This window comes from Eubalaena glacialis, chromosome 5 (genome assembly GCF_028564815.1).
Source record: "Eubalaena glacialis isolate mEubGla1 chromosome 5, mEubGla1.1.hap2.+ XY, whole genome shotgun sequence".
Lineage (NCBI taxonomy): Eukaryota > Metazoa > Chordata > Mammalia > Artiodactyla > Balaenidae > Eubalaena > Eubalaena glacialis.
This window is the reverse complement of record NC_083720.1, coordinates 36,925,881-36,949,477: the sequence shown is the minus strand read 5'-3', so window position 1 is coordinate 36,949,477 and position 23,597 is coordinate 36,925,881. Positions and strand designations below refer to the sequence as shown.

At 52.5% G+C, this 23,597-nt stretch overlaps 2 protein-coding genes across 7 annotated transcripts in view; one reads left to right on the top strand and one right to left on the bottom strand.

The window, feature by feature from the left end:
- Window positions 1-14,869, top strand: part of EVC (EvC ciliary complex subunit 1) — an 82,005-nt gene extending 67,136 nt beyond the window's left edge. For 4 of the 5 annotated variants that reach the window (XM_061192086.1, XM_061192088.1, XM_061192085.1 and 1 more), the window contains 8 exons: window positions 865-1,075; window positions 2,019-2,225; window positions 4,943-5,087; window positions 6,650-6,761; window positions 11,621-11,747; window positions 12,900-12,993; window positions 13,699-13,810; window positions 14,297-14,869. In XM_061192086.1, the coding sequence (XP_061048069.1) occupies window positions 865-1,075; window positions 2,019-2,225; window positions 4,943-5,087; window positions 6,650-6,761; window positions 11,621-11,747; window positions 12,900-12,993; window positions 13,699-13,810; window positions 14,297-14,381 (1,093 nt within the window). In that variant the 3' untranslated portion in view covers window positions 14,382-14,869. The remainder of the gene's footprint in view (window positions 1-864; window positions 1,076-2,018; window positions 2,226-4,942; window positions 5,088-6,649; window positions 6,762-11,620; window positions 11,748-12,899; window positions 12,994-13,698; window positions 13,811-14,296) is intronic. The other variant, XM_061192084.1, reaches the window with a different exon arrangement.
- Window positions 14,870-21,824: 6,955 nt separating this feature from the next.
- Window positions 21,825-23,597, bottom strand: part of CRMP1 (collapsin response mediator protein 1) — a 65,653-nt gene continuing 63,880 nt past the window's right edge. For both annotated transcript variants that reach the window (XM_061191224.1, XM_061191225.1), the window contains exon 14: window positions 21,825-21,978. In XM_061191224.1, coding sequence (XP_061047207.1) covers window positions 21,887-21,978 — 92 coding nt within the window. In that variant the 3' untranslated portion in view covers window positions 21,825-21,886. The remainder of the gene's footprint in view (window positions 21,979-23,597) is intronic.

The following is a 23,597-nucleotide window of genomic DNA, read 5'->3' as shown; positions in this document are numbered from 1 at the left end:
TGACTCATTGGGATAGGAACTCAAAAATAGCTCATGATTTCAGTTTTGGATGTGTTAATTTTGAGAGCTATGTAAGAAATTTGAGTGGATATGTACTGAAGGAAGCTGCATATATGCACCTGAAACTTGGGGCAGAACGTGATAAAGTTTAAAAGATTAGTAAAAGAACAGATGGCTGAATATAACCCAGGTCAGCACCACGTCTAAGAGGATGGGCAGCAGGGGATGGGATAATTCCAACCTACTACCTCTGTAAAGGCTCCCTGTGGGGTATGACTATTTGGGGTATTTCTTGGTGGGTCAATGTATTAGGATTCTCCAGAGAAACAGAACCTATAGATATAGATATAGATACAGAGAGAGAAGCTGAGATGTCCCAAGATCTGCAGCTGACAAGCTGGAGACTCAGGAGAACCAATATATAGTTTCAGTCCCAAGTCCAAAGGCCTGAGAACCAGGAGGGCTAATGGTGTAAGATCCAGTCTGAAGGGCAGTAGTCGCAAGACCCAGGAAAAGCCAGTGTTTCAGTTTGAGTCCAAAATGAGAAACCTATATCCCACTCAAGGCCATCAGGCAGAAGGAGTTCCCCCTTACTCATGGGTAAGTCAGCCTTTTCCTCTCTTCACACCTTCAACTGATTGGATGAGGCCCACCCACATTAGGGAGGACAATCTGCTTTACACAGTCTACCAATTCAAATGTTAATCTCATACAGAAACACCCTCACAGAAGTTCTCAGAATGATGTTTGATCACATGTCCAGGCACCCCATGGCCCAGTCAAGCTGTCACATAACATTGACCAATCACACTCAGTGAAGCCAAGAATATCGACCCCTCAGCCCGGCACCCACTTTCTCCAAAGGTCCACTCAGTGCATCCTGCAGGGGCATGACCTGCTCTTACGCTCAGCTCTCCGGAGGCTGGCTCTCCGCGGCAGCGCCATCACCACCCTGACCCAGATGAGGCTGTCAGGGAAGAAGAGCCTTCTCCAGGAGTTGCGCGAACAGCACGCCCTGGAGCAGGACTCCTCCCAGTGTCTGGACGAGCATCAGTGGCAGCTGCTCAGAGCCTTGGTAAGACTGTGCGTCAGCCCCCTGCCCCGCAGACAGGAGTGCTGCTTCCTCAGCTTCCAGGTTCCAGCCCGGTTTAGCCAAAACCCCAATCCTGCCCCAGCATCGTTGTGGGGTCAGGACAATGGCAGCCGCCCCCCTCCCCCCCGTAGTGGGGCACCCAGTATGCCCAAAGCTTCTGGTGTACATTATAATGAGAATTATACTAAAAACGCACATGAAATCAGAGCACGGATAGGTACAGTCGTCATCGGGCGTTGGGAGAAAAGGGCTCTGTAGTCTGTTTTAAGGTTTTAACAGATCAAAAGAAAGACTTTGTAAATTGTGGGACTGGGATTTAAACCCAAGCAAGCTGACTCCAGGTCTCCTGTAGCCACTGCGCTATAGGAGCAGCTGATGTTTTTTGACCCCTTCGTGAGGGACAAGCTCACAGTCTCTTTTGCTCGGCCCAGGAGGGCTTGGTGGGAAGCTGATTCCCCCACCTCCTTCTCCAGCTCTTATTCCTTCAAGGAAAGGAATCCCCATAGGCCTTGTGTTGGCCTCCATGATGTCCCAGGCTACTTGCAGACTCGGATGTGACTTTAGAACCCGCTCTGCTGTGGGACTTAGAGAAAGTTACTCAGCCTCTCTGAGCCTCTGTGTCCTCATCACTGCTAGTGTTCAGGCCTCACGGTGTTTGGGATGAATGAGGAAGTGCTTGTATATGTGAGAAGCCACAGATGGCACTGGGCACGTGGTTGGTGCTCAGGAAATGCCTTGGGGGATCTTCAAGATACCCAGGCTCATCAAGTGCTTATAGAGGTCCCCACTTTCCCTTCTCCATCCCTTCTCCAGCCTTCCTGGGACCCCGGGCAGGGCCGACTCTACATCCTGGTCCTGGCCTTGACCGGAGCATCTGTGCAGGGCAGCAGTGGGGCTCCAACCTCTCCCCGCCTGTCCTTTTCAGGAGGCGCGTGTCCTGGAGGAGGCTGGCCGGCTGGAGGAGGAGACACAGCAGACACGGCTGCAGCTTCGGCAGCAGCTCCTGGCCGAGGCCCAGGAAGTCGGGCAGCTCCTACAGCAGCACACAGAGCAGGCCATCGGGCAGACGCTGCTGGGCCACGCGCGGAATGTGGCCTCCAAGAGCCGGGCCAAGGACAGGGATGACTTCAAGGTGCGAGGCCACCCCAGCCCCAGGGAGCCCGAGGGACAGGAGACTTTGGGCTGGGGTGGGGGACAGGGGTGGGCAAGAGGAAGGGTTTGGGCAGAGCAGCAGCCGGGGCCTGCCCAGGAGCTTCTGGCCTCGCAGGGCTTACCTGGCTCCGCTGAGCCTCCTTTTCCTCCCCCGTAAGAGGGAAGGCCTCCCCCGTGGAGCAGTGAGGACTTGCGCCTGCTGCCTGGCCCCGTGTCACATCTTTCTGAGCCCTGGCTCGGTCCTTGCAGCAGCTCTGAGAGGGCCGTGGTTTCACCCAGAGCCGCCCAGCCGGTCAGTGGCTGACGCAGGAATCTAACCGAAGCCCCTCTCCCAGGGAGAGACATGGACACTGCCTGCCTCTGGCTGCCTCTGCGGAGACCTAAGGGTTGGTGGCGTTGGCCCTGACAGCTGAGCAATGCAGCTAAAATCAGTCTGACTTGAGTAAGCAGTGGTTTACTCCTTGTACTGACGGTGATGACAAACCGCAGGTGTGCAAATAGCCATAGTAAGAAGTGACGTGAGCGTTGCCCTTCTACATCTGCAGGAGGGCTTTGTCTGCCTCGTCTCACTGGGCTCTCACCACAGCCCTTGCACGGAAAGGATGATTTTTCTTTCCATCATTCGGGTGGGAAGACTGAGGCTTATCATTGGGCAAAAGACATGCTTAAAGCCTCCCAGCCTTAATGAGTGGCTGGGACCGGAGGCTGGCCTTGCCCTGCATGACCGGTGCATATGCTTGGCTTCTCCTTGGCTGCCTCCTCACTCAAGCCAAAAGAAAAGGCAAGGTACCCCGTGTATTGCAGACCATGGCAGAGAGAGTCCATGGCCGGCACCCACGGGAGGTGTCGCAGATCTGCGGCTGGCAGCAGACCCACATCAGGATATGCCAGGACGCTTGCGGGCACCTTCCATGAGTCCTTTCATTTACGTAAAGTCACACATCTGCACAGTAAAGATGTTGGACCCACATTTCTGAGATACCCCTTGTCGTTCTAAATCTCTCACATCTGCCGCACATCATCCAGACATCAGGGCTAGCGATGCTGGATGGGTCTCTTCCTTCCCCTAAAATTCTACAACTCTGACCTAATCAACGGTCGTTACAGGAAAACAGAATGAAATATGAGTTTGGCATATTTTGTCCTCACCTTCCCCAAGGGACTCTGATTCAGAATTAGATAATGATGAACACCCCTCCCCGCCCCCAATACACACACGCACCAGAAAGAACATGGGCTCAGTATCTGGAAGGATGTTCATTTCACAGGGCTCCTTGGCCCCAGGCCCTGCGGCAGGTGCTGGGATAGAGAGTAGCCAGGTGGCAGCATTCCTGCCTTCAAGGAGCTTACGATCTAATGGGAGAGGACACGCTAACCCTTGAGAAGTTTTGCAGAAACTGAGACACAGGCAGTGCCTGAGGGGGATCGAGAGAGGGCTGAAAAGTTGGAGCTACTCAAGCAAATGTGTTTGCTGATTCGAATGGTACACGAGCTGGAAAAACTGATGAGGAGGGGAGAATGGTGGAGGCCCTGGAGAGGGGTGGAGGGGTGGGATGCAGAGGGGGTAGACACCACTTCCCTGTGGCAGGAAGACAGATGGACAGAAGGCGTGATGTGCAGGTGGGTTTGCTGACTTGAGAGGGGAGAAGAGGGACTTCCTGTCTCCTGCCTTCCATGTGCTAAATGAAATTCAAGGAAGGCCACTGGCCGTCAGTGGAAGCTCCTGACCGGAAGCGCAAGTGCCCAGAGTCCTCGTGGGGGGTGGAATCAGATGTAGATGTCCGACAGAGAGGGAGAGAGAACCGGCCACAGTAAGGGAGGAGCAGGGCCCGGGAGTGAGAAGGTGGGCTCTCACCTGCTCTGCGCCCTGAGCTGCAACCCTCCTCACCTCCACAGCTTCCGTCCACACCTGCAAATCAGGGAACATTTCTTAGGCCTTGGAACATAACCAATCACTCAACAATAATAAATGGGTATTTTGTTCTTGCCCAAAGCTTGGAACCATTCAATAAATGCTGAAATGGGGGCTCTGGAACCTGACTTTTGCCCATCATCTTATGAAGTAAAAGACGGTGATTTTGCCAGTGCACAACCAACATGTCCCTGATGATGGGACATCTCAGCATTTCCTTTCTGTTCTGCTTTGGGTCTGAAGGTATATCATTGAGGAATGCATGTAACTGCAAGTGACAAAAATAAATAGAAGTTACTGATCTCACATAACAGGAAATGTGGAAGTAGGTGGTTCCAGGCTGGCACAGAGGCTCTGTGATACGACCAAGGACCAGACTCTCTCTTTCTGATCCATCATTCTTGGTGTTGGTTGGTTGCCTCATAGTCTCAAAATGGCCACTGCCACTCCAGACATCAAGTTTGCATTCTAGGCAGGAAGAGGGAAACAGCAAAGTCTTTCACCCCCACCAAGGCTTTGCCTTAATGTTCAGAAAGGGTAGGCCCTCAGCAGACTTTCCCTAATATTTCATCTCATTGGCCAGAACTGGGTCATACAGTCAGCCTCAGACCATCCCTGACAAAGGAAAATAAGATTATCGAAACTGGTTTAAACCAGCCACGCACTCTCTGCCTGCTCCTGACCAGCCAATGTTGGGAGTGGGTGGAATATGGGAGCCAGGACCATGCCGGCCATGGCTGGCTCCACGTGTGCCCTCTGCTGAGACTTGCCCCTCCTGCCCACAGAGAACACTGATGGAGGCGACTGTGGAGAGCGTCTATGTGACCAGCGCTGGTGTCGGCCGGCTCGTGCACGCGTATTACCAGCAGATCAGGAGGGCCATGCAGGACCACGAGGAGAGAAAGCTGCATCATCTGAAGGCCCTGCAGGGTATAGCAGCCTTCCACTGGGAAGCCCTGCCAACAAGGAGCCAAACACGCTCTTGGGTGGGGACAGGGCAAGATGTCAGGTTTTTCAAATTTTATTTTGGGAGATTTAATTTTTTTTAATGTTTTACGTATTTAATTTTCTCCTGCTTTGTCCCCAAAAGGCTTTTGAAAAAGCACTTAAAGAAACATATCCATACAGTACAATAGGATTTTTTTTTAAAGTAGGTTAATCAGGACAAAGGACGGTAGGGTTAGGGTTAGGCCATTGTCTGGGACATATGTCATCAGATCCCTACTTAGAGGTGACATGGGTTTGGCTCTGGACGTCCTGGTGGCCAAAGAGATAGAAATTTCCTCAATTAAAGCTGTCACGGTGTCCATAAGAAAAGGCTAGTGGCTCATAAATGTGCCTGAGACCCAGACAGTTTTCCCCTGTGGGCTCTTGTAAGAGGCCACCCAGGGGATGGAATGGACAAGATCCCCAAGGCCAGCAAGAACATGGTGTAGTAATAGACAAAATCCAGTTCCTTAAAGCCTGTTCTTGTAACATCCCTCCCTGCATCCAGGGCTTCAGAACAAAGTAGAATCCCGTGTTCTCTGACGGATGCTTCCAGGACGGTCCAAGATCCCTAGACGAAGGACCGGCAGCAGGGTCCTGGGGGCAGGTCTTCTGTGAATATTATGTTTCTCAATAAGCTCAGCTGCCACTTTTCTCTTCCCCTTGCCCTGGGGAATTTGAGCCCTACATTCAGATAAAATCTGGGACATGCCCAGAAATCTGCCAGCTGGCTACAGATCCTTCCTGATGTTTTTCCAAAGTAAGGGTTGGTCTCCTTCATCAGGAGACAGATGAGATTGATCGCCTCTGCAGAACGTTCAGGAATCAGGGTGTTCACCTCCCCTCTCTAGGCCTCGGTTTCTGCATCTGCAGGGCTAGGGTCGGGCTCCCCCTTCATACATCCTCTCATTATAACTATGGTCCAATAAATAGGCAGGTAATTCAGGTGGTAGTAAGAATCCAGTAGAAAATAATTTTAGTCTTCATCATCTGTTTCAAAATATACCATTGTTTTAAATTTAAAAAAAGAAGAAGCAGGTTCTGGTATGCAGACCAGTGTACCTCGAACTCAGAGGCTAAACCTCCCAGCTCCTTGGAAAGCAGCCAGTTCAGCACCCATGTCTGTAAGGCTAACTGCACCCCTACAGCTCTGCTTGTTGAATGGTTTTTCCTTCCTGGTGTGGATTTTTATCCATTTGTGGTGGCCCTTTAGTGTTAACTCTTTCTTATTCGGCTCCCCTTTCTCCTGATACTTACAAGAAAGCCGGGCCGGAGCAGTTGCAGGGAGAGCCGGGGTACTGCCCTCCCGGGTTCGCAGGGTGTGATGGAAGCTGCAGCATCCTCACGTACACGAAGTCCTTCCCAGGGTGAACTGTGGCGCTGGCAGAGGCGCACCTGAGAGCACGTGTGTCCTGATCCCTGCACCTCAGCGCCCGGGCCAGACCTGGCAGCGTCAGTCCTTCAAACATGCACCTTGACCGTTGTGTGTATGTTAAATGCTCTAGGTGAGAGAATGGAAAATTTCAAGCTGCGGAAAAAGCAAGAACTCGGTGATCCTTCGTCAGGGGCCGAGGTAGCGGGTGGAGCTCAGGAAGCCTCCGGAGCTGTGCACCAGAGGTGAGGCCTCACTGCTGTCTGCGGGTCCCCACACGGGCCATCCCGGCCCCTGTGCATCGCGTGTGTCTCTTGGCACTGACCTTACACTCAGTGCAAGTGACACTGACACTCCCGGCAGCTGACCTCCCGCACATTCGCCTGCGGACCCGGGTCTCCTCTGCCTCCCCCGCTGCGTGGAAGCCCATGAGCCCCTGTCTGGCTCTCCCTTCTACGCGCGGCCCCTGCAAGGGACCTGGCGCAAGGGCACAAGTCAAGGTGTGGCGGGAGCTTCCCTTCCAGGTCTGAGTGGTCTTCACAGCCCTGCACTGGCACCTCCTCTCTGGTCCGTGCTGAGGGTTCCCCCAGAAGCAGACCCTGAGCCAAGGACCTGGACGGGGGCAGGCGAGCCCAGGAAGCACAGGGAGGGAGCAGGGGAATGAGGACGAAGGCTGTTTGCCATAACAAGGACCCACCGCGAATCACACGCTGTGTTATCTCAGGAATCCAGAGGTCAGAAGTCAGGCGGGCGCCGCTGGTTTCTCTGGGCCTCACAGGCCAAAATCAAGGTGTTGCTGGCCGGGCTCTCATCGGAGGCTCTGGAAGCTTCCACGCTTCTTCAGGTGTCGGCAGAATCCAGTTCCTTGTAGAACGGGGGTCCCGTTTCCTTGTGGCTATCAGCTGCCCCCTCCCCACCGACCTCCCATCAGCCGCTCTCTGGTCTTTGCACGTGGCCCCTGCATCTCAGAGCATTAAGTCCTGCCTACACTTGGAATCTCTTCTGCTGCATCTCTCTGACCACAGCTGGAGAAACTTCTCTGCTTTTATGGGCTCTGGTGATTGAGACCCACCAAGATAATCCAGGATAATCTCCAAATTTAAATCAGTAACCTTAATCACGCCTACAAAGTCCCGATTGCCGTGTAACATAACATCTTCACACATTCCAGGGATTAGGGCGTGGACCTTTGGGGGCCGCTGAGCAGCCTACCACATGGGAGAAAAGCCAGTAAGGCCTGTGATGATGAGGGGTTTCCATGGCAACTGAGGCCCAACCCCGGTCTGGACCTCCTGAGAGATTGTGCAGAACTCAACTTCCAATTACGCCAGCAAGGGGCAAGGAAAATAGGGGATTTGTCTACCAACCCCCTTCCACATTGGTTGAGGGTCTGTCCTGGAGGTGTTAACTATCCAGCCTTCCCAGGCATCCCTGAGCTGGCCAAGCCCCCCGCCCCCTTCATGGCCGGAGGAAGCCCTGGTACCTGGTCGCAGGTGCTTGTAAGATGCCGTTGGTGCGTGTGGGAACTGTCCACTGAAGGGCAGCCGGCCACCAGGTGGGCTGAGGAGATGTGGGCTCAGCACCGACAAGTCCCTGTAAGCACATACTTAGGTCCTGAGCTAGGCACGGGGGACAGCGCCTCCCACCCGGGTGCTCACAGCCTGCAGGGAGAGACGGACAAGGAAAGAGATGGCAGTAAGTTGGTGCAGGCACTATGATGAGGGGAGGGGGCACTGCAGATCCACAGCAGGGGCAGGGGTCTCTTGTCTAAGGAGAGGCATCCCGCCGGCTGGAAGCAGCAGCAGGACCACCGCTCTGCAGTGTAAAGGAGAGCAGGTCCATGCCATGCCATGCGTAAATCCCAGCCCTCATCTGATGCTCATTTAGGAAACAGGAACCACAGCGTCCCCTGGATCAGAGTGAGTCCAGCATCCCCTCCGTAAATCCTCTGGCCATTAACAGCGGTCAGTAAATGCCCTGCCATTGGGTTGAGGCTGGGGCTTGCTCTGACTGTCGCATATCCATCAAACTACAGCGGTTCTCAGATCTGGGGGACATCCATCTCACTTGGCTTTCTGCTGAACATGCAGGGCTGCCCCACACCTGGAGCCCCAGACTCAGGGACTTTGAGGGAGGCCCAGGCATCTAATTGCACACGCTCCCTCCCTCCAGGGATTCTGACAGTTGTGGTCCAAGGGCTCCACTTTGACCCCAGTGACCCAAGAGGAGGGGCCTCGGCCATCACCTGGTCCAACCTTGCCGGGTTTATGGAAAATAAAAGCAAAGCCCAGTGCGGGTGTGGATGCATGACCCAGTATCACTGATTTAGAGACTCATACATGGCCGTTGATGCCCTTCCCTCCATGCCCATCTCCTTGAGTTCATAAATGCAGTTTCTAGTGAAAGTCAGCCAGAGCTCCTAGGGACAGAGCAGTGTGGTGATGACAGGTATTGACTTAAAAAAACGATATGACAAGGACAATTCTCAGGCAGATGGTAAATTTCAAACTGCATCTCTGGCAAGGGGTGGGATTGTGAGTGAGCTTGCCTAGGGATACCAGGTGACGCGGTGGCGACCCCTCCCGTCAGCCACATAGTGGCTGGGTCCCTTCACGCCCCGAGCCCCAGGTTCCCCATCTGTAAAATGGGGTCGCAGTAACACCTACGTCATGGATGTATAACTGTGCAGATGAGCCACACAAAGCCTGCAAAACGCTCACACAGAGGCCAGCACATGGCCAGGGCGCTGATGTCCGTTATTGCCGTCAGCACTGTCATTGCCAAGCCATCAGGCACTGCACAGTGCAATGTGAACTTCAAACAGTTCTGGAATCAGAACTCTTTCAGAATGGATTTTTTTTAAAATTTTCAATCCCATAGTCAAATCTGAGTCCAAACACAAGAAGTCTATGAACTTACGCATCTGACTAGGTGACGCAGATCCCACAGCCAGGCCTACAGTCGGGCCGTTTCCTCCCTCCAGGACGTGCCAGGGGTCAGCAGTCCTGAAGGGACTCCTGCCCCGGAGCTCGGGCACCACCTGGCTGTCCCAGCACAGCCTTTGTCCTCTGCGGGCTCTCTTGTCCGGGGCCCTCGTTACCCCCCTCCTGGCTTAGAGCTGCAGCCTCTGACCAGACTCCTGCTTGCCCTCCCTGCTTCCTGTGCTGCAACCAGGGCATCGCGTAAAACACGAGGCAGCCCGTGTCTCAGACTCTCCTGGGCCCTCGCATGGCTCCCCAGGCCTCGAGGGTGAAGCCCTGCCCCTAACCCGGGCACACAGGCCCTTCCCGGGCAGGCCTGTCACTTCCCTGCATTCCCAAGGGCCAGGTCCATGGGGGAGCAGACAAGCCAGCAGGACGACAGTCGAGAGTGACCAGGACTGGTGACAGAGCGGGACTGGGGAGGAAGCTGCTCACAGAAAGGAGCCACCCAGCTTCTGTAGCGAGCCGAACAGGGGCCCACAAGAGATATGTCCACGTCCTAATCCCTGAACCTATACGTGCGAACTTATTTAGAAAAAGGTCCTTGCAGATGTCATTTATGTTAAAGATCTTGAGAGGAGGACGTCACCCTGGGTTATCCCAGTGGGTCCTAAATCCAATGGCAAGTGAAGCAGAGGGACATTTGACCACACACAGAGAAGATTATGTGATGACAGAGGCAGAGATTGGAGTGACACAGCCACAAGCCAAGGGGTGCCAGCAGCCACCAGAAGAGGCAAGGAACATGTTCACCTCTAGAACCTCCAGAGGAAGCACAGCCCTGTCAACTTGACTGAAGATTTCTGGGATCTTCTGTGAGAGGACAGATATCTGTTTTTTTAAGCCCCCTAGTTTGTGGTCATTTGTTAGAGCAGCCCCAGGAAAGTAATGCATCCTCCTTGAGGGTGTGAGAGAGAACCACACTGCAGAGCACTGACCTCAGCCGTATCACAGTTATTTGTTTGATATCCATCCCCCTCCCCAGCTCAAAGTGGGGCCCCATGAGGGCAGAGACTATGAGTCTCTTATTCACAACTGTGTCTTCAAAACCCAGCATAGAACCTGGAAGTCCAGAAATACTTTTAAGAATAAAGGAATGAGTGAATAGATGGATGGATGACGGATGATGGGGTCTTGTAGGATGAATAGGAGTTTGCCAGACAAAGACAATGAAGAGGGGAAAGGCATTACTGGTAGAAGGAAGAGCAGAAGCAAAAGCAGGTGGAATTTTGTGCCTTCAGATATACTCCATGGACAGCTGCCTATTGATGCTAAAAGTGACTTCTGCCTTCAGGTCTAGAAATTCAGCCCCTTTCAGAAAATCAACCACAAGATTGAAAGGAAGAAGGCAGAGAACGATTACAGAAACAGGGTGGGTGGTATTGAATGTTCCTGTTTGCTGAGGACTAGAGGAAGGTCAGCCAAGGAGGGGAGGGTATTCAAAGCAGGAAGGGAGGGGTCTCTGCTCCTGAAAGGGAGGTGGGGCCTCTCTCTAGGTCAGGGACCCTGCTTCAGCCCCAGCTCTGTCCTCTAGCAGTAATGAGGCTGCTGTATTCAGGGTTTCTTAGACTCTGCATCCTAGGAAACGAGCCTTCTGTTTTACAAGGGAGGAGCTAGGGCAATTCTGAAATTTTAAATAAACATGGGTCCTATCAGGGGACCATCTCCCTGCTCCCTGCCACACCCTGGGGTTAAAATGATTTTCTCATATGAAGATGCCACTTGCAGCCCAGCCGCTTTGCAGCTGTGAGACCTCAGGGTTGCCCCCGGCCCTCTGAGCTTCTCCCGAGCTTTTCTCCTCTCTGTCCTGCTGATGTCACCAAGCCACCCTGAAGATCAAGTGAAAAATGTGTGTGTGAGACTCTGTAAATTCTCAAGTGTTAATCAGATGGCATCTGCTTTTCTGATGAGTCAGCCGCTGGTGGAGGGACTCGAGCTGTGTCCACGGGGCATGTGGCCACAGTAAATCGTGCCCGCGATGGCCATTCTTCTGGCTCCAAGGGCTCAAGGATGGCTATCGGTCACTAGTTCCCACGACTCAGCAGGCCTTGGGGAAAGGTTCGTGCTGGGTCTGACGAACCTGCTGGAAGGGCAGCGCTGACGGCCTTCGTTCCTTCCCCCAGGATGTTGGCGCAGCAGAAAAAGTTCCTGGCCCAGTTCACGGCACACCAGCGGACCCGCCGGGATGCGTGGAAGCAGAGCGCAAGGGTCATGGACCATCTGGAAGCCCAGCTTGAGACCCAGCTACAGGTACAACTTCTGAAAACGGGCCTTTGCAAAGTGGGCAGTGGTTTACAGGGGACTGGAAATAGTAAAAGGCTAAGCTCATGATCACAGGTCAGCACTGGAGCCTTTGTGAGGACCACACGCCCTGCTCGGGACCCCCTCAGCCCCCGCTAGTGTCACAGGCTGATGACACATCAGCCTCGCTGCTCAAGTGTGAACTTTGACTCCCCCGGGTCTGCAGCACCCAGCTCCGGGCCAGGCCCTGACCACTCATCAGTTTTGTCTGTTGAGCTGAAAGGAATGAGCGTCTCCCTGTGTGTGAATCGCCACCATGTGGGCCTCTTGGTGTCACGGCAAACATCAGTATCATTCAGGCAGTGCTGCTGTGACTAAGGTTTGCACTTTACCTAGAACATACAGGACGCTCAGCTTTAGTGATATCCTGTGGATATCTCATCCCAGAAAAATCCCATCAGCGTGAGATTATAAGGTGTGGCTTTAAAGCAAAGTGGCTGCCTGTAAAAAAAATCAAATATTCCAGAATGGAAGTGCTGAGTGGAGTGTTGGCCCCATCTGAGTGTTCGCCACCAGTGTGGCAGTGACATCTGAGACAATGATGAGAAAGATGTTAATGGTGGGGAACATCTATTCCCTGAGGGTCTCTTGTAGACAGTCCCTGAGCAGAGAGCTTTACATTCACCACCTAAAGTCCTACTCCGACAGCCAAGGAGCGGGTTACACCCAGTATCCCATTTACAGATGAGGAAACTGAGGCCCCAAGAGGTAAGTCACCTCCCAGTGCCCCACAGTTAATAAGCCATGGAATCCGGGTCTGGCTGTTAATCAAATGGTGTTGGCAGTTAAGGACTCCGACTCGAGTCAGGCAGGGGTGCGCTTGATCCTGCTGCCCTTGCCGAGCCCCTCGCACCTCAGTGTTCTCATCTGTAAAGTGGGATCCATGGCTGGCGTGAGCGAGGATGGATGCTTAGCTCCCCGCGCATCACACGTGCCTCTGCCTGCTCCTGGCGTTTCTGGATGCCTCTTGGAGAGTCCTCCTCCACTTGGGGACGCAGTCCTGTCCCCACTCTCAGAGCGCCCCCTCGTGCTGATGGAAGGCGATGTAGAGGTGGAGCAGGGCAGAGGGAGGCCCAGCTGACCCTCTCTCTCTGCATCCAGGAAGCTGAGCAGAGCTTCATCTCAGAGCTGGCGGCGTTGGCCCGGGTGCCCCTTGCCGAAAGCAAACCGTTTTCCAATAAGCATGGGTTGTCAGGTGAGTCATAGAAGACGATGCCCTGCAGGCTCTCTGGGCTGGGAGTATAGGTTCTAGCACCGGGTCTACCACTAACTGGCGTGTGGCCCCAGGCACCGCACTTACCCTCTCTGGGCTTCTGTGTCCTGTCTGTAGATGAGCAGGCTAGGCTAGGATGCCCCTGTGTCCCTGGCCCTTCAAAATGCAATAATTCCGATTCCTGGGTCTGCCGCTCAGTAGCTGACTCTCATCTCTGACTCTGTTTCCCCATCTGTAAAATGGGGATAATTAGCCCTCCTCCCTTGACCAGTGGAACTTCAGGGACATCATAGAGTGCTGTAGCCTCTAACGGGATAGTAAGGGGAAGGTGTGTAAAGTCACGGAGGGCTATTAAAATAAAAGCTATGGTACTGGAGCTGTGTTCTAGGTTCTTACTGCTTCAGAAGGCTGCCAGTCTGCTGGGTGTGGTAGAAACACAGCAGGAGCCTGGCTGACTGAGTTGGAATCCCAGCTCTGCCACCTTTCAACCTTGTGGACTTGGGATAGCTCTCACCCCCTGCGAGGTCTCAGTTTCCTCACAAGTTAAACGGGTCTAAGAGCAGTAGGTACTGAGTGCATACTTGGCCCCCAGAGGTACTCAAAATGCTGGGGTGGCGTGAGGCCAAGAGATGCTGTCACCTACCCAGAGTCACAGAGCCAGTTTCTGGGTTCACGTGTCTCCTGCAGAGAAACCCCTAAGGACCAAAAGGAAGAAGCCGGCACCCCGGGACAGAGGGGACTTTGGGGGGCCCAAGGACGACGACCCTGCCTCAGGGGGCCCCCCCTCAGGATCGCTCAGGTACACCGGGGCCCTTGTTGATCACCTAAATCTGGGCAGGAAATCCAGCGCCTCTCAGAGATGTTGACTCGGGTCCGAGAAATGATGGGTGATAACGGGAAGTGTTGGTATTACTGTTACTGCTATTGTTAGTGTCCAGTTTGGCCCGGTCAGCCACGACCCACCTCCCCAGCCCGTCAGCATCCAGCCTGAATAGCTGGCAATCCCAGGCCTCACGAGGGCGCTGCCAGCTACAGATGCTTCCGGATTTGTGGTAGGGTGGATCCATCCTAGGGTGCGTCCGTCGTCTGAGCATGGGTTGGACCTCCCACCAAAGAGAGGGAAACTGGGAGTTTCTTTTGTTTCTTAACAGCCCATGTCAAAATGCAGATTGTTTTGATGGCCTGTCACCGCCTTTTCATGTGATCAGATTGGATGCATTGTTATTGCATGTAGACAGACCTGGAATCAAAGTTCTGACCAACTGCATTTCTTCCATATTTTAAGCAGCAAAAGGCTGAGCCAGCAAGAAAGTGAGGTTGGTGACGGTGAGAATTCCAAGAAGATGCTAAAGAGAAGAAGCAACCTGTAGCTTAAGGCTGGTCGGGGGGACGGAACCTGAAGACCCCGTCTGAATGCCACCTGCCCCTCCCCCAGGCAGGGAGGAGGGACTGGCCACCCCCGGGTGGGGGACAGTGGGGTCTCCCCTCTGCCCACAGCCTTGCTGTGCAGGGATGGAGAATGGGTATCAAAGTCCCAGAAAAAGGCCTAAAAGAGCAGGGCGGACCCTACCGCCTGTGAAGATGATACCCACCCCCACCCCTGTGTTGGAAACATGTCTGCTCCAGTTTTTCAGTGTCTCCTTGGCTTCGAGATGCGGCTCCGTTCCTTGGGAAGCCCCTCCTTCCTGGCTCCCTGTGCTTCCCACCCCCCGTGTCCCGATGTCACCCCGAACCTGCGTTCCGCGAGCGCTAAGTGGTCTCATTCCCGCCCTGGGGGCCCTCTGCTCGCCAGCCTCCCCTCCCGGTGGAGTTCCGCCTATAATAAAGGGATCACCAGCTGTAGCTGGTGTTTTCTGGGTCCGAGGCCTTTTCTCCTCCGTTCCCATCGCCCCCGCTCTCTCTGTCCCCTGCACCGTGGGCACTGGCCAACATGGAATCTCATCAGGACCCATTCCCTTCTTTGGCTCAGCCAGCAGCGAAGGCCTGGTCTCAGTGAGGGGGTCTGAGGAGTCTCAGGGCCCCATGACATAGACCATGGAATCCCTGGCCGGCAGCCCTATCCTCACCCACCCTGGGGACCTAAGGACCCACAGATACATGACACCTGCATTAGGGTCTTCTGTTGGAGACACTTAAAGCGCTAGGTAGGAGGCCCTGCCCAGGATGACTTCCCCTGGGACGGATGAGTTCTTCTGCCAGACAGCAGCCCTCCCCTAAGGAGAAATGCTTCTCCCAGGGGATGCTGGGAATATCCAGAAGCTTTCAGACCAGCCAGTGCCTTTCCCACCTGGAAAGAAAATTGCCTTTTTCATCGAAATCAGGGATTCTCAATCTTGGCACTATGGATATGTGGAGTGAGAAAATTTCTTTGTTTGGGGGTGGGGCTGACCTGTGCATGACGGGATGTTTAGCAGCATCCCTGGCCTCTTCCCACCAGATGCTGGAAGCACTCCCCAGTTGTGTCAACCAAAAATGTCTCCAAACATTGCCAGATGCTCCCTCGGGGGCATCACCCACTGATGTAAGTCAGAGTGTGCTGACCCCGGGCAAGTCTGGGATGGAGAGTACAGGGTTTCCACAAATTCCCAGTACACAGTGGGCTCCAGGTTACAGAAGCTCCTGTCTCAGGGATTTTCTGGACCATTTGTGGTCTGAATTTTTATTTCTTGCAACCTAGATTAGTCTCTCTTAGTCAGGAAAACGAGGTTCCTTAACAAAAGAAGTAATCTATACTAGTTACATCGTTTGTTAAGGATACTAACCATCGGAGCATCCTCAAATCCTGACTGGTCACCAGGCGAATTTCCAAAGTTAGCCAACAGCCCCCTCTAGGGGCTAAATAAAATATTTCCTTATTCTGCAGAGTCTTGTAATAAGTTTGACTTCCTTCCTGCAATATTTTGAGAACCTGTTTTACATAGCAATTGCTTTTGTCACATGGGTCCTGTGCCCAGAGGCATTCTGAAGGCAGATGCCTCCTATGCTGGGAACGTCTGATTTGGTGACGTGAGTTTGGTATATGCAGATGCCCTGGCAGCACCAGGATCTCTGGAAGATCCCGAGCAGTATAGGTTAAGCCTCCACGGATCTTGCATGGACGATGCTTTTGCTTAAGTGTAGCTTCCTTAGCCCAGGGGACATGTCACCTGTCACATGCTGCTAGATTGCTTGGCACAGTGTGGGACGCATAACTCTCCATGAAGGCTTGTGGACTGCGTCTGTTTTCATCACATCAACAATCGACTCTAGAGGTGCTTTTCATAATGGAATTGCCTCCTTGTTCAAAACAAAACACGACTCTCACGTCTGGAAGGACTCTCAGCTGTGTTGGGCGCAGGCTCTGGGACACCGGGGTGTGGAGGAGGACTTTCGGGCCCGATACTGAGCTGCATGAACACAGCACACCCAGGGCCAGGGAGAGGGGAGGAACAGCAAGAAGACCCTGAGGACACATCTCAGCCGCCCTCCCTCCATCTGGGTTGTGTCCCCAGTTCTTACTATCGGCTGTGATGGAAGGAGGTGAAAATGGAAGGGGTTCATGAATGATGATATATTGAAGCGTTTAATGGATTAATTTTTACGCACATTTAGCCTCTCTGATCTGATCTGAGCTGCTAGGATGAAGCCAATGTGGTATATGAGGTCAACAGAGTCTCCAGCCAACCTGGGGTTTGTCTTGCCTTCGTCACTTTGGGACTGGTATTGCTACTGCTGCAGAAGCCTCCTAACTGCTCCTGATCTCCCCTCCTGCCCTGCCCCACCCTCCTCTCATCTGTCCACACTTCCTAAAACACAGATCTGACTGCAGCTCTTTAGTGGCGTTCCCTTGCTCTTAGGAGAAAAAGCAAACTCTTTAACGCGGACCACAGAGCCTTGCGAGGTCTGGTATCCGCCACCCCTCCATCCCAGCTGATGCCGTTGCCCCCATCCAGCCTCTGTCTCCTCTCACGGCCTCATAGGTGCCACACCCCCTGCCTACCACAGGGCCTTGGCACATGACAGTCTTCTGTCTGGAACCCTTCTGCCCCCTCCCATCCCCTTTGCCTCATTAGCTCCTAGCCATTGTTCACATCTCAACAGGGCTCACTCACGACTTCAAGAGCCACCCCTGCCCACCTTGATAAGATCATACCCCCCTCTTTCGCTCTTAAGAACTGTCTGTATATTTTGTTGCTGGGATGGGGGAGGGGACGGTAGATACATTCCTTTATTTCTCATCCAAGTTTGGAGATAGAGGCAAAGCAGCCGCAGAGATCTGCATATCAGCTCTATAACTGATGAGGCCAGATTAGGGGACCCTGTGTCCACAAAGAGCCTGTTCATGCTTACCCCTGAACTAAACTGCCCGCCCCCAACACAGACAGAGACGTGGCCCCGGTCACAGGCTTCTACCATGGGGACACCCCCAAAACACATTGAGAGGAGTGGCGAGGGGGCCCAGGTTTGGTGGGGGGGTTAGGGTGGGGTGGGAGGATGGGAGGGTGTCTGGAACTTGTACATTTGGGCAAGGAGAGTTTCATAAAAAGCCAATAAAATTACAAAAGGTATAAAAGAGAATACTGTATATGTTTAGAATGAGAGACGAGAGCAGAACAAATATTTTTAGAACCTGATGAACTCCACAAAATCACAAATACAAAAATATAATTTTTTAAGTCAATGAATTGCCTAACCCACTTCTGTAATACTTTGTTCTAACATTTCTCCACTCACTGTTGTGTGCATCGGATGGCTAGATTTCCATGGACCAGTTTCTGGCTCTGCACACTTGCCTCAGTGCTCCCTCTCCTCGTTGCTGGGCACACTTCCGGTCTGGGCGCACTTCCGGTCTGGGCGCACTTCTGGTGCCAGGTGCCACGGGACGCATTTGCGTCGTGTCCCCTGGCCTGCGCTCCGTGTCACGATGCAGGGGAGTTGGCACAGGGGGTGGCCATTTGTGCCTGGGCTGGCTGGAATTACGTCCACTGGACACATGCCCATCCCCACTGAACCCAACTCAATCTGCCCTAACCCAGATCCCAGATACGCCCATGGCCTCCCAGTGTCACCTGATGAGCGTCACTAACTTCGTGGTAAATTTGCATCCAAGGAAGTGTGTCCTGAGCCCCGTCATCTCCGTGGAGGGAGGAAGGGAGCCACTTAGCACTCTCAGTTCTGAAAAATCAGGTGTTTCCCTCTGCTGGGGAAGAATGAGTGAGACAGAGGCCAGGAGAACCTCCACATTTCTCCCCCAGAGAGCGGATGCCCCTCTCTGGGGGACATGAGGAGTGGGAGATGAGCATTCTCTACTCCGTGCAAAATGTTTCCTTTATAGCACTTAGCATGGTGTGTAATTAGATGCTTTGGGTAATATGTTGGTTAATATCTGACCTTCCCCCTGGAATATATACCCATTGCTTTCCCCGACTAGCACGATGCCTAGTACTAAATAGGCACTCCTCGTACACTGGTGGAAGGAAAAATGTAGGGAAGGAGGGAGGAGGGAAATTTCATTTTGGTAGAAGCCCTTTTTGTTCAGGAATCTTCTTCTTGCTCTCTTGCTCCATGAATTGACGTCACTGAAGGAAAACTTGAAGCCAATGACACCAAATGTACTGGCATTTACTGGGACACCAGACCCGACTTACATTGCATGGATTGAAAGCTCACTGGCTTCAAGTTGGTAGCTTGAAATTGGCTACAGTGAGAGTACTGGCACCATAGAAGTTAGCAGACACTACAAACTGGGGCTCCCACCCCAGCCCAGCCAAGCTCAGTGTTCAATGTTTATTTAGCAGTGTACCTCAGGACCACTGGGTTAGAAGACCATGCACTATGGTCACCCTGGTCTACAACCAAGGCTCTGCTGCAGCTTAATGAGGGAAAGGATGGTCTATTCAATAAATGGCACTGGGTCGATTGGATTCTATATGGAAAAAAAGCAAGCCTTGAGCCCTATTTTACACTGTGTACAAAGATTAATGAGAGATGGGTCATAGACCTAAATGTGAAAGATAAAACTTCTAGAAGGAAACTCAGAAGACTATTGTGGTAGCAGAATAGTGCCCCCTCCCCAAGACTTCCACATCCTAATTCCTGGAACCTGTGACCGTGCTATGCTCTCTGCAAAGGGGAAGTAAGGGTGCAGATGAATGAATAGGAGAATAGATAGCCTTCCCCTAAAGCTCCCCACCTCCTCCTACCATTTCAAGAGATGAATGAAAAGAACGTTACTTACAAGGAATGCTGCAGCTCAGCCTCCTAGAATTAAGGCTTGTCTGTCTTGCAGCTGCCAGGACCCCTGTGCCTGTGCCTCTTGGGAACCTAATGTAGGACAGCAGTGCTGGCAACCTCAGCAGGTGATGCCGACTGGGCAGTGGTCCGGTGGCTTGGCAGCCGGGCAAAGGCCCCATCAGAGTCAGTCCTACAGGGAGGATGTTAGGGCTGCTTCCGCTTCAGTTTCTGCTCCCTGATGGGCCGGGGGGTGATGCGGGAGAGAGGAAGTGCTTTCCAGAGAGCAGGGCGGGTAACTGATTGTTGCCAACTTTACTCTTCTGGAAGTTTCTGCGTTGTCCTCTAGTAGTCCCAATGGGCCATGGCCAAATATCAAGTCATTACCCTCCATTCTTGATCTTTCTTAGTATTTAGCTTTGTTTCAAGAAAATCCATAACTGACCCTAAGCCACCACCTCTCTGGACCTTAAAGTATCCTAACCCAGTGAGGGTGGGGGAAGAAGACACTAAAAGCATAAAGTAGACGTACGCCCATCCAAAGCCATCCTGCCTCAAATGACAAAGCTTGGCAGTTAGAAGCAAGGAGCTTTGGACATGTGGGTCCTGGATTTAAATATTGGCTGTGCCACTTCCTGTGTGACCTTAGATGAACTATTGACCTCTCTAGGACTCATCTGTAAATGATGTTAATAATAGTGCCTACCTTACAGAGCACCTGACATGTAGCATGTGCTGTACAGATAATGCCGCCATCATTATCACCACCATCACCATCATCACCATCACCATCAGCATCATCATCACTATCATCAGCAGCATCACCATCACCATCATCATCACCATCACCACCATCACCATCACCATCAGCAGCATCATGTGACATCACCATCACCATCATCATCATCACCATCAGCATCATCATCACCATCATCATCACCATTAGCAGCAGCAGCATCATCACCATCACCACCATCACCATCATCATCACCATCATCATCACCATCACCATCAGCAGCATCACCATCACCATCATCATCACCATCACCACCATCACCATCAGCAGCATCATGTGACATCACCATCACCATCATCATCATCACCATCAGCATCATCATCACCATCATCATCACCATTAGCAGCAGCAGCATCATCACCATCATCATCACCATCACCATCATCATCATCACCATCATCATCATCACCATCACCATCATCATCAGCATCAGCATCACCAGCAGCAGCAGCATCACCACCATCAGCAGCAGCAGCAGCATCATCACCATCAGCAGCAGCAGCAGCATCATCACCATCATCACTACTAACTGGTAATCAAGACAAACAACTTTGAGGTTTTACTCCTCCTTAGAATGTATACCTCCCATGGGACTGGAGGTCAGAAATGTGACGTTTAGGAGCTGGGACCTTCCAATCTGAGGCAGTCTGACCCACATAACACACAGGAAGAGACAGCACACCAAGGAAAGGCTGGGCAGGAGGGAAGGGACATGATGTGATTTCAACCTATTTCACAGAAGCCCTTGGCCGGCCGTCGTCCTCCTCTTCTCATCCTTGTTCTCATGACCTAACACTCCCCAAATCATGACTGGCTCCCTCTCCTCCCGCCTCTGCTGCCCTGACTACCTAACAAGAGCGAGTCCTGGGGAAGCAAGCACCACTGTCCGGTTACTACAAAGGGGAGCACAAAGCATGAGCACCTGAGCAGCCATCACTTAAATGCAAACACCCCAGTCAGGGAGTGGGCCATTTATTTTCTTTATTTTTTCACAAGCGTTGAATTCAGAAATAAGAGTCACAATAAGTCAGCTGTTAAGTAAAAATGAGGGTGATTACAAAGGAAAACTATGTACAAAACTTTAAAAATCTGACGGCCTCGTCATCCGCCTGGGAGGGACCAGGACACGGGCACCGGGAGCAGCTGTGGCCACACCGTGGTCAGCCCTGAATGAGGGTGGGAGACCCCTTTCTGAGTGTGAACCTGGCTAGGCCTGCAGCCTGGAGCGGGCTGGAAGGACACACACAGACCGGAAAGACGTCACGGCGAGTTACAGGTGCCACGGAGACCAGGGTTCCTGACACAGGACGAGAGTGATGCTTCTCTGGCGGTGGGGCGGGCTTCCTTCTCGTGTAGACCTGGGGGAGGGGATGATGAGGACACATCTTCCTGCTATGAGTTTTGGAGCTGCCCCCGAGGGCTTGAGGTCTGGGCTTCGTGTCTATGTAGGGCCGCGGCTGTCTTCTGTCGGACGCACTCACAGACTCGCAGACGTAACTTAGTAACATGCATCAACTATCCTAGAACAGCTACAGGGGTGCAAGGGAACCACTCAGAGAACCGCGGAGCCCATGGCGTCAGAAGTGGGAGGGACAGTACAAGACGAGGCTGGAACCTGTGTTCACTAAGGAGGGGCCTGGAGACGCCATGCTCTGAGGTGGACTCAGATGAACACACGACTGTGGGCAAGGGATTTCCAAGCAAACACACCACACTAGTACCACTTCTTCCTAAACCAAAAAGGAAAGAACATCATTCCATTTTCCCCCCATCAGTACCAAACGATACTGTGGGTTTCCAAACACTGACAGGGCAAGGGATGGACATCCTTCCCAGAATCCTTCACGCTCGCTCATCCACGAGTTGCCTTCACCCGAGGCTGGTGATGTTGGAGCGGCCACCAGGGGGCGCCACGATGCGGTGGCCGGTGCGCCGGGGGTTGTTGTCATCTATCTGGGCACCTGGAAGAGACAGAGCCAGTCACTCCAGCGAGATCTGCTGACACCAGCTCCATGCGCTGTTCCCGCGGGCTGGGCGCCCTCTCATGTCATGTCCCCCAGCCTCTGGGACGCCGAGCCCTCGTCTCAACACGCCTTCCATCCTCACCATCCTTCAGCCCAGGCTGACCTCTGGGAAGGCTCCCTGACCTCCACGGGGTCCGTTGCTCCCTCTTCTACGTCCCCCAGGCCCCGGGGCCACCCTCCTGCAGCCCTGACCACCCTGTGCTCTTTCTTGTCTGGCTTCATGTTCTTGAGACAAGTGGGCAAACACTTATTGAGTGCCTACTGTGTGCAGGCACAGACTTGGTGCTTTAACATGTGCTGCTGAATTCAGGGCTCACAGCAATCCTATGAAGGGAGTGTTGTTTTAGCCCCAGTTTACAGATGAGGAATTTGAGGCTCAGGTCACGCATTGTAGGGGGCACCACTAGAGGGCAGGGAAGCCAGGATCGTAGCCCCACTGGTTTATCCCCAAAGCCCCAGCTCCTACCACACACTCACAACGACACTTGGCAGTGTCCATCGTTCCCAAGGTGTTTTATGTGCTATGCGCGGGAGCACACGTATGTGCATTTGTATATTGTGTGCATGCGTGTGTGTACCCGTGCATGTGTGTGCATGTGTGCATGCTTGTGTGTGAACACTTGGAGCTGGATTTACCCACCCTGTTTGCAATGGGCAGGTCTGCATGGGCGGGGGGAGGGGGGCGGCCTTTTTTGTTTTAAATCTGCAAAGCCAACCATCCACTCCAATCTCACGCATTCTCTTGCAGTTAAAGAAAGATTTAAAATTGGAGCACTAAGCTCAGTGCCTGGCGCTCAGTGAATATGTTTTAAATGAAGACTGAATGACGGATAATGCTGGGAAGGAGGGATGTTGTGGAGAGGGGTCCAGTCAGGAGACTTCACTTCCAGCGCAAAAGGTGCCTGGAATTTGGGTAATTTGGAATCAGACAATCCCCTCTCCTGGTCTCATTTCCTTTTCTGTAAAATAAGAGCCGACTCCTACCAACAGTATTGTGTAATCTATTGCCTCAAACCACAGGATCAATTTTATGGCAAAGCAGGTGTAACAATGAGCACACGACAACAGGATTCACTGGATTCACCGTGAACCTCATTGATCGGAAAAAGCTGGCCTGATACGAAGTTGGGATGGTCTACATTGAGAGCTCTGCTAGGCTGCCTGCTAGGGTCAGGCGCTGCCTCCCAGGGTACAATATGTGTACTGAACCAATGCCCGATATTCGATGTCATGTTCCCAGGAACCAGGAGGTGGAAACTGGATTATCCCCTCTCACCATCACTCCCAATGACTTCACCAAAGAGGAAATTTAAAATAAACACATGAAAGATGCTGAACCTCATAAGGAATCAAAGATTTACCAATTAAGACTTCAATGAAAACAACAGTGACAAAAATAACTAGATGAGGTCCTTCTACCTCTGACTTTATATGATCTGTGTAAGCCACAACGAATTTGGTTTAGAGTACTGACTTTGATTTTCTCTCATTGTTTCATTGATAGACAGTGTGTCTTCCTGGACCCAGAAATCAGGCCAAGTGCTTAATATCTTTCT